The sequence below is a fragment of the Daktulosphaira vitifoliae genome, unplaced genomic scaffold, assembly GCF_025091365.1.
Source record: "Daktulosphaira vitifoliae isolate Bord-2020 unplaced genomic scaffold, ASM2509136v1 Scaffold_5, whole genome shotgun sequence".
Taxonomy (NCBI): Eukaryota; Metazoa; Arthropoda; class Insecta; order Hemiptera; family Phylloxeridae; genus Daktulosphaira; species Daktulosphaira vitifoliae.
In genome coordinates this window covers 3,795,613-3,809,780 of record NW_026099576.1, presented here as the reverse complement: position 1 = coordinate 3,809,780, position 14,168 = coordinate 3,795,613, and the positions used below count along the sequence as shown (strand labels likewise).

The 14,168-nt window shown below is 32.3% G+C and overlaps 1 protein-coding gene across 3 annotated transcripts; it reads right to left on the bottom strand.

The window, feature by feature from the left end:
• Window positions 1-2,578: 2,578 nt before the first annotated feature.
• LOC126906722 (uncharacterized) lies at window positions 2,579-12,463 on the bottom strand. Of its 3 annotated transcripts, XM_050687487.1 has the most exons (5): window positions 12,281-12,463; window positions 11,655-11,735; window positions 11,507-11,542; window positions 4,063-4,225; window positions 2,580-2,868 (listed from the first exon to the last, which is right to left on the bottom strand). In XM_050687487.1, exons 2-5 carry the CDS (start codon window positions 11,670-11,672, stop codon window positions 2,723-2,725), a joined length of 363 nt encoding a protein of 120 aa, XP_050543444.1. In that variant the 5' UTR covers window positions 11,673-11,735; window positions 12,281-12,463; the 3' UTR covers window positions 2,580-2,722. The 3 variants fall into 3 exon arrangements, with proteins under 3 accessions (XP_050543445.1, XP_050543444.1, XP_050543443.1); XM_050687488.1 differs by lacking the exon at window positions 12,281-12,463 and having other exon boundaries at window positions 2,579-2,868; window positions 11,655-11,741; XM_050687486.1 differs by lacking the exon at window positions 11,655-11,735 and having other exon boundaries at window positions 2,589-2,868.
• Window positions 12,464-14,168: the final 1,705 nt, after the last annotated feature.

The following is a 14,168-nucleotide window of genomic DNA, read 5'->3' as shown; positions in this document are numbered from 1 at the left end:
TTATTTTATAACCCTCTCCTATGTTCCTTGTTTTCTCTCTCTTCCACTTAGTTTCCAGCACAACAACAAATGTTAATCTTTCTCCTCTTCAATACTTCTACTAATTCCCTATTTGTACCAGTTAATGTTCCAACATTCCAAGTACCTATTCTTATTTTGTATCTATCTTTTTTTCCTCCCTCATATATGAGTCTAGCCTAGAGTTAAGTGGTGATGTCCCTACACATGATTGGTGAAACAGCTACCACACAAGTTGTCCGGCTGGTATCAAACACTTTATTCCTTAGGTTTTCTCCGTTTTTAACTACTTTCTGTTGTCTCCGCGTACATCCGAGATGGAACAATCCGCATAAGTTTTGTTCAGGATTTCTCATACTTTTTTTGACAACAATTTTTACGACGGCTGTCAAAAATCGTCAATATAAAATCACTAATATATCGCGGTAAACTATGTACATGGCATTGTTGTGTCCAGTATAGATTTAATCTGACAGTGATTAAAATCACTATCATAAGAAACGCTTCGATGCAAGTCTGTAGATAATGTTTAATTTTAAGAAATTGGTGGATAACTACAAAACCAACTTCAATTTCCTTAATTATATCCAAATTAATAATTCTTAGATTCAAAAATATAATATATAATTTTTTAATTATATATTATATAATTTATATGATTGTTTTCAAATTACAATTGATTTTGATTTTTAATATGTTAAAAGTAATAATTTTTAACCTACTTTTTTGTGAAAGTTTATAACAAAAAAATTTGAATTTATTGTCATAACTTTTAGCTCAACTTACAAGATTGATCATTAAAAATAAAAAAATAAAATTGTTAAGATTAATATGCAGTCAACAAATTTTATAATTATTATTAATATAAATTAAACAGAAGAGATTTTTTTCTTTTTTTTTTGCATTTTTATTGTAATAGAGCACTTAAATATAAATCATAGTAATTATTTATAATTAACTTTTGTAATTTTGAACAAGCTTGCATGTATTCTGCAGTTGTTATTGGAAGAATAGCCTTTAAGAGGGCTTTTTTTGTCGATATAGCCAGGAGGTGCAAGGACGTTTGGCTGTCAGGTTGATGCTGTTTTGTTTCGTGCTTCTTTCATTTAAAATGAGTGAACCAAGGATCCATTGACTATAGAAACACTACTTACAGTGGAGACCTCAAGAAGGTACAGCATCTCCTCCTTTACAAATAGATTATGACCAATTCTCTCTTGTGTAAGTGCGGAGCAGAACAAACCATTCAACATATCTTTGAAAAGTGCCCTAAGACTAAGTTTAATGGGGGTATAGCAAGACTACACAATGCTGAATAGGATGCAATAGCATGGATAAATAACCTGGAGATACGTTTTTGAAGACACATATATATTATATGAGTAATATTTCATTTGGAATCTGTCATCCCTTTAAACACTTGATATAGCTGTAGTTACCTTGTTACGTTTTATTTATTCATTTATATATATTTATTAAAAAATCCCATTTATATACTTAATATTTTATTTTGTTGCTTTATAGTGTAAGTCAGGATATTATAGATGTCATATGCAAAATAAAATAAATTAACTTTTGATGTTTAGAAAGATTCTACAATTAAAATATACAGAACTGAATTAATTTTAATGATTTACTTTACTAAAAAACCCAGCACGGGAGAATCTCGGCATAGTTGGGTCAAGTATAGATTTAATCTGAGAAGGATTAAAATCACTACCATTGGAAATGCTTTGATGCAAATCTATAGATATGTTTAATTCTAAGAAATTGGTGGATAATTACAAAAGCTACATATTTTTAATTATATATATTATATAATTTTTCTAATTAATACTTTTCAAATTATTATTGATTTTTATTTTTAATATGTCAAAAGTAGTAATTTTTAACCTACTTTTTTGCGTCCTTTAAAGTGAAAGCTTATAATAAATAAAGATGAATTTACTACCACAACTTAAAAATTAGGTTTTTTTGTTAATTTTTAAAAAAGTTATGGTAGTTTTAAGAAAAAAAATTAAAAATATGACGAAATTTACCGATTTGAAAAATTGTAATTTTTTTGGAAATTTCCCCTATTTACGGGAAACGAGGGAAAATTTTTCAACTTTTGAGGGTAAAGTGTTCGACTAGATACAATTTGTGATCTTTTTATGTATCGTTGAAAGAAATCGGTTTAATGAGAGCTGAGAAATGTGGCAACAGACACAAAAAAAACACATTATGGTAAAATTAATACTTTCTCAGTTTCACATCGAAGCTAATATAAACTTTATAAATTCAACAATAAAGAAACTATGAAATGCTCAACAAATACTAAACTCTCTTTTTTCATTAATAGTTATAGAAATAATAAATTAAATAAATAATTCTTTGTTTGAAATAAATAAATGTATAACTACTCAATAGCTTACTAATCTAACTGGCCTGGTGACTGTTCGCGCCAAGCGTGAGCGCTGCACAAAGGTGCTTGGTGGTATGTGTGAGGTCAGGTGATGTTGCTTGTGCGGCAGTATTGATTAATAATAATATATTTGTTTTAATTTTTAAATTTTATTCTTTTATTCTTTTATACAAAACTCAATTTTATAATTTTTTAATTTAATTTATAATTACAATATTTTATATTTAGTTTAATTAAAAAGAAAAAAATTTAAGTTATTTCAAGTTGTCTTTGAGTTACTTGCTGTCTTAATAATAGTTTTTAATCTATTGTGTTTTTTGAACTGCTGCATGAAAATACTTTTGATAAAGAAAACGTAGAAGATGATGTAGTAGAAGAATAACATTTTGTTTGAATGTGAAGATTTAAATAATAATACATATCCGTTATATTAAAATATTTGCCACCTAAAGACCAATTATATTAATTTAATGAATTATTATTTAATATTTTATGTAATGGGATTAATTTAAATTCTATAGGAGTACTCAATAGAATAACTAAGTATTGTTTTAGATAAAAATATGACAATTTATAAGTATTAGGAGTATCATAATCTTTAAAATTAAAACTATATTAAAAATATTATTAATTTAAAAAATATTAAAACTATTAAGCTCAAAAGCCACAAAAAATTACTGAAAAGTTGTGGATACGTATTACGAAAACAAAGTTAACATTATAAACGCTGAACACATACTGACATTGTCATTTATGAATAAATTATTTCAGAAACAATGAGATTAATTAAAACCCAGCAGAGGGGGTCACGGCACAGTGGTGACGTGGCATAGTTGGATCAAGTATTATGATATCTGACAGTGATTAAAATCACCATAAAAAAAAACGCTTCGATGCAAATCTTTAGATAGTGTTTAATTTTAAAAAGTTGGTGGATTATCCCAAAAGCAACATGATCTGCTAGTTCGTTATTAATATTCTGATTCAGATAAAGTTTGTCGAATGAAAAAGGGATTATTAAAAAATATTATTTCTCATCAAAAAATTATGTTGATCAATACATTTTTCAATAAGTTATAGCATTATAAAGTTAAAATTAAAAAAATAAAATCGAGAATTTTCACACAAAAATAGCATTTGGTAGCCAATTTCACATTGAAGATAAAATAAAGTAAGAAAACTCTCCGGAACATTTTCAAAAGTCATGTTGTAAAAATTAATTTTTTGTGAAAAAGTTGTCATTTTAAATCCCCCCTGTGGGCAGGTCTAGGGTCAGATTTATAAAAAAATATACCAAATGAAACGTAATGACATCATGCATCTCTATAAAAGAAAGTTATGTTGATATGTTCATTTTTAAAAAAGTTATGGCAATTTTAAATAAAAAAACTTGAAAAAATTTCGAAAATTAGCGATTTTGTAAATTTGTAATATTTTGGAGGTTTCCCCCATTTACGGGGAACGAGGGAATTTTTTTTCAATTTTTGAGGATAATGACTTCGACTAGATACAATTTGTGATCTTTTGACGTATCATTGAAAGAAATCGGTTCTGTGAGAGCTGAGAANTTTAATTTATGTAACAAGTGACAATGATCACAGTAAACTATGATCATTGTCATAAAATATATACATATTTACTTGGCTCATTGAGTATTTGTCGTTGAACTTGTTGTTTTAATTTTTTATTAACCTTTTTATGTTTTCTTAATAATGATAGGAATTCATCTATAATGTTAGTACAAGATGTAGAATTCTTATTGAATATATCTCTACATTCTTCTATATCTTCGAGAGATAAATACTAAAAAAAAATGTATAAAACAAAAATAATTTTAATATAACTGTGTAATAATAATACAATATAGACTTTATTTAAAAAAAAAGTCTTAAGGTCCCATAATTTTGCTCACATCAGTTGTTATATTTCATATTGCATTCAATAACACCTTTCCGTCTCTTTTTTGGTTTTCCTATACCTTTTCTTCCTTCAACATTCATTCTACAACTGTTTTTACGGCTTCCGATATTTCTCTCCTCATAACATGACCAAATCATCTAAGTCTATTTTCTCTCATCTTATTCACGATTGTCATTCTCATCTCTGCTCTACTTTCTTATAAACCGCCCAACACTCTGAACCATACATCATAGCTGGTCTCACTATAGTATTGTGGAATTTACCTTTCAGCCTCATTGTAATTCTTTTATCGTATAAGACACCAGACGCTTCTCTCCACTTTAATCACTTTAAAACACTTAATCCTGTGTCTTATATCCTCGTCAATACCACCGCTCTTTTGCACAACTGATCCTAAATACTTTAATCTTTCCACCTCTCCTATTGTCACTGGCCTCCTTATTTCACCTTCTTCGTGTTCACCTTTATCAAACTTGTACTCTATATACTCTGTCTTACTCCTACTTATTCTTAAACCCTTTTCTTACCATCCGCTCCTTCAGTGACACTGACTCTCTCCAGGGTCCATTTTAGAAAAGGTACATTGTCTCCTCGGATAACCACGACAGATCCTGGTTGTAGTCGAGGACCAGAAGACGACATTCACTTGTATCGCTCTTGCAACTGTTGATGGTAATCTCGTCATCATATTACCCATAACTGCTGTGACAACTGCACCACTTTTCTCTACTTCGCAAGTCGGTTTGGTGTTGTAGCGGTTTCATCACGCTCTGGCTATGAATTTAAAGAGTCGCCAATGAGAAAATGTCCTGGCGTGAGAACAGTCATGTCATAAGTTTTAAATGTTCGTTAACAAATACTAATGTCGTGTATTCACTCTTAGCCGCCAATATAACTGGATGACGCTATAACGGACTCAAATGAACCGCTTTTCGTAAATGACCGCCCACCCTGTGGACACCCTTTTTATCTAAGAGCGGATTTAATTTAATTTTATTGTACGTAGTTTTTAAATACTATGTATTTCTTCACCAAAGTAACACTTTTGAATAATTTTTATTATGCATATATTCGCCTTATCAATTTCATCAATCTGCACAAGTCCGTACTGATACTTTACTTTACGTATTTTAGCCAACGCATTATTCACAAACCGATAACAATATGCTAAAACGCGTTGCAATTTTGTTAGTGACGAATATTAAAATTGACAAGTTATGATTAACCGCCGACACCAAAACTTGCGTTGTTGCGCGCTCTGCTGTCGCTATTTCTATTCGACGATCTTCGTCAAAAGTTGACCTGGGCCACTCAGAACTTTTCTAAACTAACCAACTGGGTCCCCTCTAACACATTGTTAAATTCTTTAATTAAAGTGGGTAAATGCCACGTGAGACCACATCCGCCGGGTTGTCAGCAATACGTACGTGATGCCATTATGCAATAGATGTGAGCTCGTGTATTTTTCCTACTCTGTGGGCCACAAACGTTTTCCACCAAGCCGACGGGGATTTTATCCATGAAAGTACCACTGTAGAATCGGACTAATAAAAATAACTAGACATTTAATCGTAAACTGCGCCCATACTTATTTGCTAACCGTGCTAATAATACGGTTGCTAACAGTTCGAGTCGCTGCAGTGACACAGTTTTGAGCGGGGCGACGTGAGACTTAGAACAAATTAAATTTACAACATACTGACCATCGTTTTGTATAACAAACATGCACCGTACGCCGTAAGTGACGCTTTCGCAAACCAGTGTACCACAATTTCGCTTATACTGTCGTCACCGACTACTCGCCTTTGTATTATAATGTGTTTATTACACATAATTTTTCACGGCTTTCTTTCCACTCGCGTTCTATATTTTTGAGTACCTTATTATCGCATCCGATATTTAATTGCCATAACTTTTGAATTAAAATTTTAAATATGATGACTACTGAATTTATTAGTCCTAACGGATCGAAAATTACCGCTATTTTAGCCAGAATAGAACGCTTTGCAATTAAAGCATCTTTATTGTATTTTTTTATCATGTACTGATATGAATCATTGTTTTTGTTCCAATACATACCTAATATTTTAGTTACTATATTTTGTGGTACTGTATTACTATCATGTTGATATCCAATATACTTTAAATTAGTTAGTAATATACCAGATTCGTTGCTATCCCACTTACTCAATACAAAGCCAGCTTTACCCAAAACGGGTATTAGATCGTCACGTAGTTGACATACTTCTCTCTTCGTGTTCACTCATCCTAAAAAAACATTAACATAAAAATCTTAACATATTGATTGACAGGCTTCAGGATACTGTTCCATTTCTTTAGCGACCAGCTTCTCCAAACAAGCCACCGCTAAGTACGAAGAGGTTATCACTCCATAGGTAATAGTCTTGAGGCAAAGAATATTAATAGGCTGGCTAGGATCTTCTCGCCATAATATTCTTTGATAATCACATTGCGATTTCGATACCCACACTNAGGATCTCCTCGCCATAATATTCTTTGATAATCACATTGCGATTTCGATACCCACACTTGCCGGTACATTTTTTTTTTAATGTACGCCGCCAGGACATATTTATGAGTACGGAATCTCGCCATTATAGTAACTAACTCTTCTTGAATACCACTATACACAATACTACTTTCAGTAGTACCTCGTTTAAACTCACCTTTGTGTCTGTTTTCGCAGTTGTGTCGAACACCACTCGCAACCGCGTACTCGTACTGTGCTCATTAATTACCGCATGGTGAGGCATAACAACGCTCTTCTTCTATCGACGATCGCGCTTTTTCTGCATGCTCTAGCATGATATATTCGTCAATAAATTTTTTGTACGACACTTTAAGCTGAGGGTCAGCCTGAAGTCGCCTTTCTAAAGATAAAAGTCGACGCAAGGCCATGTGATATGATTTACCCAGCATAGATGGGTCTTTAAATGGTAGTACAATTGTAAACCTGCTATTCGTTGAGCAACGAACATTTAATTTATAATGTTTCATACACATTTTCTTCTGTAATGAATAAGGAGCTTTAGCATGAACCTCTTCCAGTTTCCAAAACTGTGCTATTTGGTCTTCAAGCTCACTAATTTTTGCCAGTTCGGTTGTCGTTACCGCCGACATACAGGGTTTGTGTAATAAGTAACCGGACTGTACCTACGCCGCGCCAACAAAGCGTCTGCTAGCCGGTCTGTGGTGCTTGGGTGGTGGTGGGGGATCTAGGGAAGCCAGCCGACCAGTAGTCAGTTGCCTCCAAGCACTTGGAGAGATAGGATAGCCCGAGAGCGCAGTGCATGTTGAAAAACCTCGTCGGAGTGAAAATGGAGCGAACGATCGAGCAACGTGTTAGCATCAAATTTTGTGTGAAATTAAAAAAAACTGCCACGGAAACTCTTAAAATGATTCAAGAGGCTTTCGGTGAGGATGCCCTATCCAGAACTCAAGTGTTTGAGTGGCACAAAAATTTCCGGGACGGCCGCGAAGACGTCCATGACGAGCAGCGCATCGGCCGTCCAGTTTCCACTCACACGGACGCAAATGTGAAGAAAGTGCGTGATGTTTTGAACAATGATCCTCGTTTGTACCGCCAGGACAAACAGTAAACGGCGAGTTCTACAAAGGGGTGATCCGACGACTGACTGCCCGGGTTCGCCGAGTCCGTCCGGAGATTGCCGATTCATGGATCCTGCATCACGACAACGCGCCGTCGCACACCTGCCTGCTTGTTACCGAGGAATTGGCCAAAAAATCGAGAACGACGTGGCCACAGCCTCCCTACAGCCCAGATCTGGCACCACCCGACTTTTTTTTGTTCCCCAAGATAAAGAGAGACATGAAGGGAACGCGTTTCGGGACTCTGGAGAACGTTCAAATCGCTACGACGAGGGCTCTAGACAGCATTCCGGTTGCCGACTTCCAGCGGGCGTTCCAGGACTGGAAAAACCGCTATCAACGCGTCATCGACTCCAATGGGGACTACTTTGAAAGTTTCTGAAAGAAAATTGTAAATATTGCAGCAATAAAAAATTTTATGAGGTCAGTCCGGTTACTTATTATACAAACCCTGTACAGCGCTCTTGCTTGTCTAACGCAGTTGCTGGAACCGGATCGGCGATCAACCATCTGAGATGGGTGTTTTGTAACACCGGGGTGCTATCCATTGGTTTAATTTGACAATGTTTAATCAAATTAAAGAATATTTCGGCGTCCAAAATTGAATCAGTGCAATTTGGACTATTAAATGACGGATCAGCAAGTATTGTTTCCTTAGGTATATTTAATAAAGAAGTGCTGATCGATCTAGCTGGCAAATTACTTGTTAATTTATGTAAAATAAAAAAATCCAATAAGAGCGAGTATTTAGATACACGTGATTCTACAGTAGTCGAAATTATATGTGACGACGTATGCGAAGCGGTAATAATGCTTTCGATAACGCATAACGTTTTTCGGCGCTTTAATCTCAAAGAGTGCGCTACCGACTCAGTCATAAAATTATGTTGTGAGCAACTATCTAATAATGCACAACACAAAAGAGGCCGCCGCTGATAATCATAAATTATTACTGTAGCAGTTGATAAAAGAATCTATGTATTGACCTGATGCGTGCGTGTATGAAACAAAGACGAGGTTGACGGTGTATTATTGTTTACATTTTTTTCCATTTGACGTTCACTTTGATCACCTGGGGATGAGCGCAATACGGGCACGTCATTAACTTGCTTATTTTACCACGTAATATGTAATATTACGATTACGAACATTTAGGACACCACCGTTGTGTACATCGTTCGCCTGCATGCACCCGTAAATAAATTTTACAGAGATTTAAATCAGTTATTTTTTTAATTCTCTCTCTCACACTTAGACTTAAAAGTGTCGGACATTTATACACCGTATGCACTTGTTTACAAACAAAACATTTTAGTTCGCTCGTAACTGCAAATCCGTTAGACCTAACAAATTCATTTCTTGCTATAGGCTGTTTGAACTCTTTTTCCTGTTTTCCCATTTTAACAGCCTCTAAAATTCGAAAACGAGATTCCAAAAACTTTAAAAGAGTCTGTACTTCTGGTTCTTCTTTTTCCGTGGAAAAAACTTCCCATTTCCGCACTGTAGTTGAGTCTAGTTTCGATAAAATTAAATGTATTAAAATGGCTCCTCAGTGCTGGGGCATTTGACCTAATGTTTCTAACGCATTTATATGATTGACAATTGTGTCAGATAACCCACGTAACGCAGAACCCGATTTTCTTTTTAGTGGCTCCAAATCAAACAGAGAGCGCACGTGAACTTAAATTAGCACTTAACGGTTGTTATAGCGCTCCGTTAGCCTACTCCATGCTACTTTATATAGCGCCACAGTGGTTTTCAAACTATGTATTACCTTTGCCGTCTCTCCAGTTAGAAATGATCGCAGGTAAAAAACCGCCGTATGTCCAATAAGGCCGCGTTTTCATGCACAATTGCTTTGAATATTCTTTCAAACGCGGACCACTCGGTATACGAACCAGAAAACTGTGGTATAGAAATTGGTGCTCATTTATCGCTGTTTCAATTAGCCCTACTAGTGGCTCCTATCGTCCACCCACGGGAAGACTATCTTCCACCACAGAGGTATCCAAAGTGCTATCACCCGTTGCCAAAATTTTCCTAGCACGAGCAACGTTCATGAAGTATAAATCTTCAAAATTTTCTCTATACTTCATTGTAATATCTGGATCATCAGTTAACCCTTCAACTTGCGCCTGCACTTCCTCAAAATCGTTCCATATATCCACCACTTTTTCTAGTCAAAGTGCAAGCTGATTAACATCAATTTTGGTTGCATTGTCGTCTTGCATATAAGTAGCAAGGCGTGTAACACAGCCTTTCAATTTCACTCTCTGCGAGATAAGACTCGCTAATTCAGCCATTGTATATTTACACGCTAATAATACGCCCGAAACGGAATTGCCTGTTAGCCTATTATTTCTTCTACACTGTTGCTCTCTTCGTTCCAATATAATTTACAATACCAACAAAGGTGTTTTGTACAAAATGGATTTTACGCACGAGTATTTTTAGGCAATTAAATTAAAACAACTGTATTCAAAATATGCACATTTAAATAAATATACTAATATTTTATATTAATTAGTATTGCTTAATCCCTTTTTTTTCAAGTAATTCAAGTTGAAAATTTATACGCACAATAGAGTTGAACGCACGAGTTCAAACCAAAAATTCGACTTAATACTTTTAAGTCAAGATCGCTCTTTACTACGAGGTTGGCATTTACTAGAATAACGCACTACCCAAAATAAATAATTTTTTTCATCCAATTTGGCCCAAAGGACCAATGTTTTGCGGGTTTACTTAGTGAAATAATCAACACCGTAATTATTTTTAAGAAAACTGTATCGATGAAACTTACATTATAATTGGACACTTGCGCGTATGTTATATATTATCCGGGTGTAAACCGAAACTACTACTATATTACAATCATAAAGCTTATCACTACTCAATACACAACACCTACCTCGTGTTTCCTTTGTCAAATCATACTTTATATACTCTATAATTTATAGCTGATCTCCACACCTCTAGACTTTGATTAATTTCCTCCCTATTTTCTCCTATTAACACTATATCTTCAGCAAACAACATGCACCACTGCAACTTTTATTCCCTATCCACAGGGAAAAATCTACAATTAGAGTTTTTCGATCGCCTCCTTTTTGAGATGATTAAAATTAGTAGAAATTAATAGATTTTATTATTTATATTTTTTATGGGAAAACTTTCATGCGAAACTGAGATTATATTAATTTGTGTTTATTATTATTTTTTATTTGTTCTATTAATAGTTGAAAAAAGTAGCGGAAAACACAAAAGCAGTAAAATAGTAAACTGTAAAATCAATATCTTCTCAACTTTGTGTAGGAGTTAAAATAAATTCAATATTTTTTGTCATTTATGAATGTATAATTGCGTGAACAAGAAATTAGTAAAATTAAAAAAAATGTTTAAATTACATTAAAGAAATATTATGTAAACGGTGCATAGTTGATATAACAAAAGAATTTTTAATTTATTATTATCTATGAAATTTCAGTTACACCTTAAACAATACAAGGTATAATTAAAATAAATTATAATCACCCGATAAGTATTCATTAGTTCACTGTCAGAAGAATTCTGAAAAAAAATTTATAAAGCAAAAATAAATGTATTATTTTCTATGAAATATGTACATATATTATAATATGGGTTTTATTAAAAAAAAAAAGTTTTAAGGTCGCATAATTACCAAAACATTATTAAACATTTTGTTGAATAAATTGCTTTGTATGCAAAAATATATGTTATGGTATTTTTACAAAAATTGTTGCTGATTCATACATTTTTCAAAAAGTTATATCAATATGAAAAATAAGATTAAAAGTTAAAACATATGGAAATTAGTAGATTTTATTAATCATAATTTTTATGGTTTTTTTTTCTATTAGAAATTGAAAATAGTAACGGAAAACATAACAAAAGCATCATATTAAAATCAATATAATCTCTTCTTTGTATTGGAGTTACTATAAATACAACATAATTTTATAATAAAAATTGATCATTTGTGGCTAATAAATTAAGTAAAATTAAAACTATATCAAAAATATTATTAATTTAAAAATTATTATAAATATTAAGCTCAAAAGCCACAAAAAATTACTGATCGTGATTATGTATTTCGGAAAGAATGTTACCATTATCAACGTTAAACATATACTGACATTGTCATTTATGAATAAATGATTTCATGAACAATTAAATTAATAAAATTAAATATTGAATTAGAAAAATTTTTTAATTCATTATTTTCAATGAAATTGTAGTTTCATATTAAATTATACGTTGTATTATCTAAAAAATACTGATAATTACCGGATAAGTTGTATTTATATTTTCTCCGGAGCTGCTAGATTCAGAAAAATTAGGTGTAAAACAAAGACCTAAAAAAATCATTACAACAATTTTTAAATTCATTTTATTAAAATATTTTACAATAATATTAATGTTAGGGACTATATTTCGCTTCGTTTGATAATTGTTTGAGAGCGTAGGACTTTGAAATAAGAAAATACTAATATAAATAATTATATATTTATTTATGTGATACTTACGTCATCACTAACTACATACAAATGTAAAATATGAATATAAAATATAAATGTCAAAAGACGAGAACTTATGATACCTTTATATTTGAACAGTTGTTACTAGATAAAAAAAATAATTCGAATATTTGGCTAAAGATGCAGCACATTGATCACCAAAACAAAATTCAACACTAAACTATCTTCGTAAGTTTTTCTGCGCTGTCTACCGAAGCAATATTCTTAATTCAATATAAATTAAAATAAATGAGGATATAGCGCCTGGCTATCTAATGAATAGTCATATGCTTACTGTAGTAATACAAAAAATAAAAGCAAAAAACCGGGTGAATGGGGAATTTTATTTGACCAAGGTTGGATGTTAGGGATTTGGTCAATTCAGGAGCAACGAGGTTCTATCGGGGTTGTAGAGTCTGAGGGTTTAGAACAGTAAAGACAAGTAGATATAAAAAGATACAAATTATGTTCCTCTCATAGAGGTATTAAAACGCTGAGGTATTCTTGTAGTGGCCGGGGTCTTGGCCTCCTATCTGACACCCAGTCGAAGCGTGATGTTAACTGGTATGTGCTTTAGTGGAAATACTGAGGCGTTCATGGAGTGGCGGAGGCCTCCTCTCAGACACCCAGTCGANTTTGAAAATTTCATCAGATCCGTCTAATGACATTCTTGAGATATGATAAAAAAATCAATTCAATACGTTGATTTTTTACCGTTTTACGATTTTAAATATAAAATAAATAAAATTTATTAATTCATTTTTTTTGTATTTTTAAAAATCGGACCAAACCCAAACCTTTGGACAATAACTAAACTGTAAATTTTGGATTAAAAAAAATTAATATTTTGGTTTATTAATTAATTTATATATTTCTAGTTTTATATTTATAATTTTAAATATTTGCAGAGGAAATGTATGTAATTGTAACCTATCAATTTCTGATTTACCTATTATTATCACTGCGATATGTGGTAACACAATGGTAACAACATTTTTAATTCTTAATAGTATTTCTACTCTTCTACAAGAGGTCGCATTATTATACTAATCAATTACTGTTAAAAAAGTTTAAAACATTACTGTTACCACTTTTTCTCAACTCTCGCCAAACGGAGTTTTTTCAACGATACGTCAAAAGATCACAAATCGTATCTATTTGGAGACATTACCCTTAAAAATTGAAAAAAATTCTCTCGTTCCCCGAAAATGGGGGAAATATCAAAATTTAAAAATCGGTAAATTTTGTCATTTTTTTCACTTTTTTTTCTTAAAACTTCCATAACTTTTTCAAAAATCAATAAATCAAAATAATATTTCTTTATATTGAAACCTTAGGTAATTTCCTTTCATTTGATATCATTTTTTTTGGAAAATCTAACACTTATTCTGCTCACATGGGGGATTTAAAATAGCAACTTTTTACAAAAATTAACTTTTTCAACTTAATTTTTGAAAATGTTCCGGAAATACTGCGTCATTTAAACATATATCAAATCAAAGGTTATGTTATACACTATAAAATGAAAAAAACAAATTTGTCCCGACACTTTATCTTCTATGTGTAAATGGCTGTCGAAAATTAAAAAAAAATGTAATGTTTGCGATAAAAATCACCTTTTATCGGGATGTTTTTTGTACTTAAAACTGCCATAACTT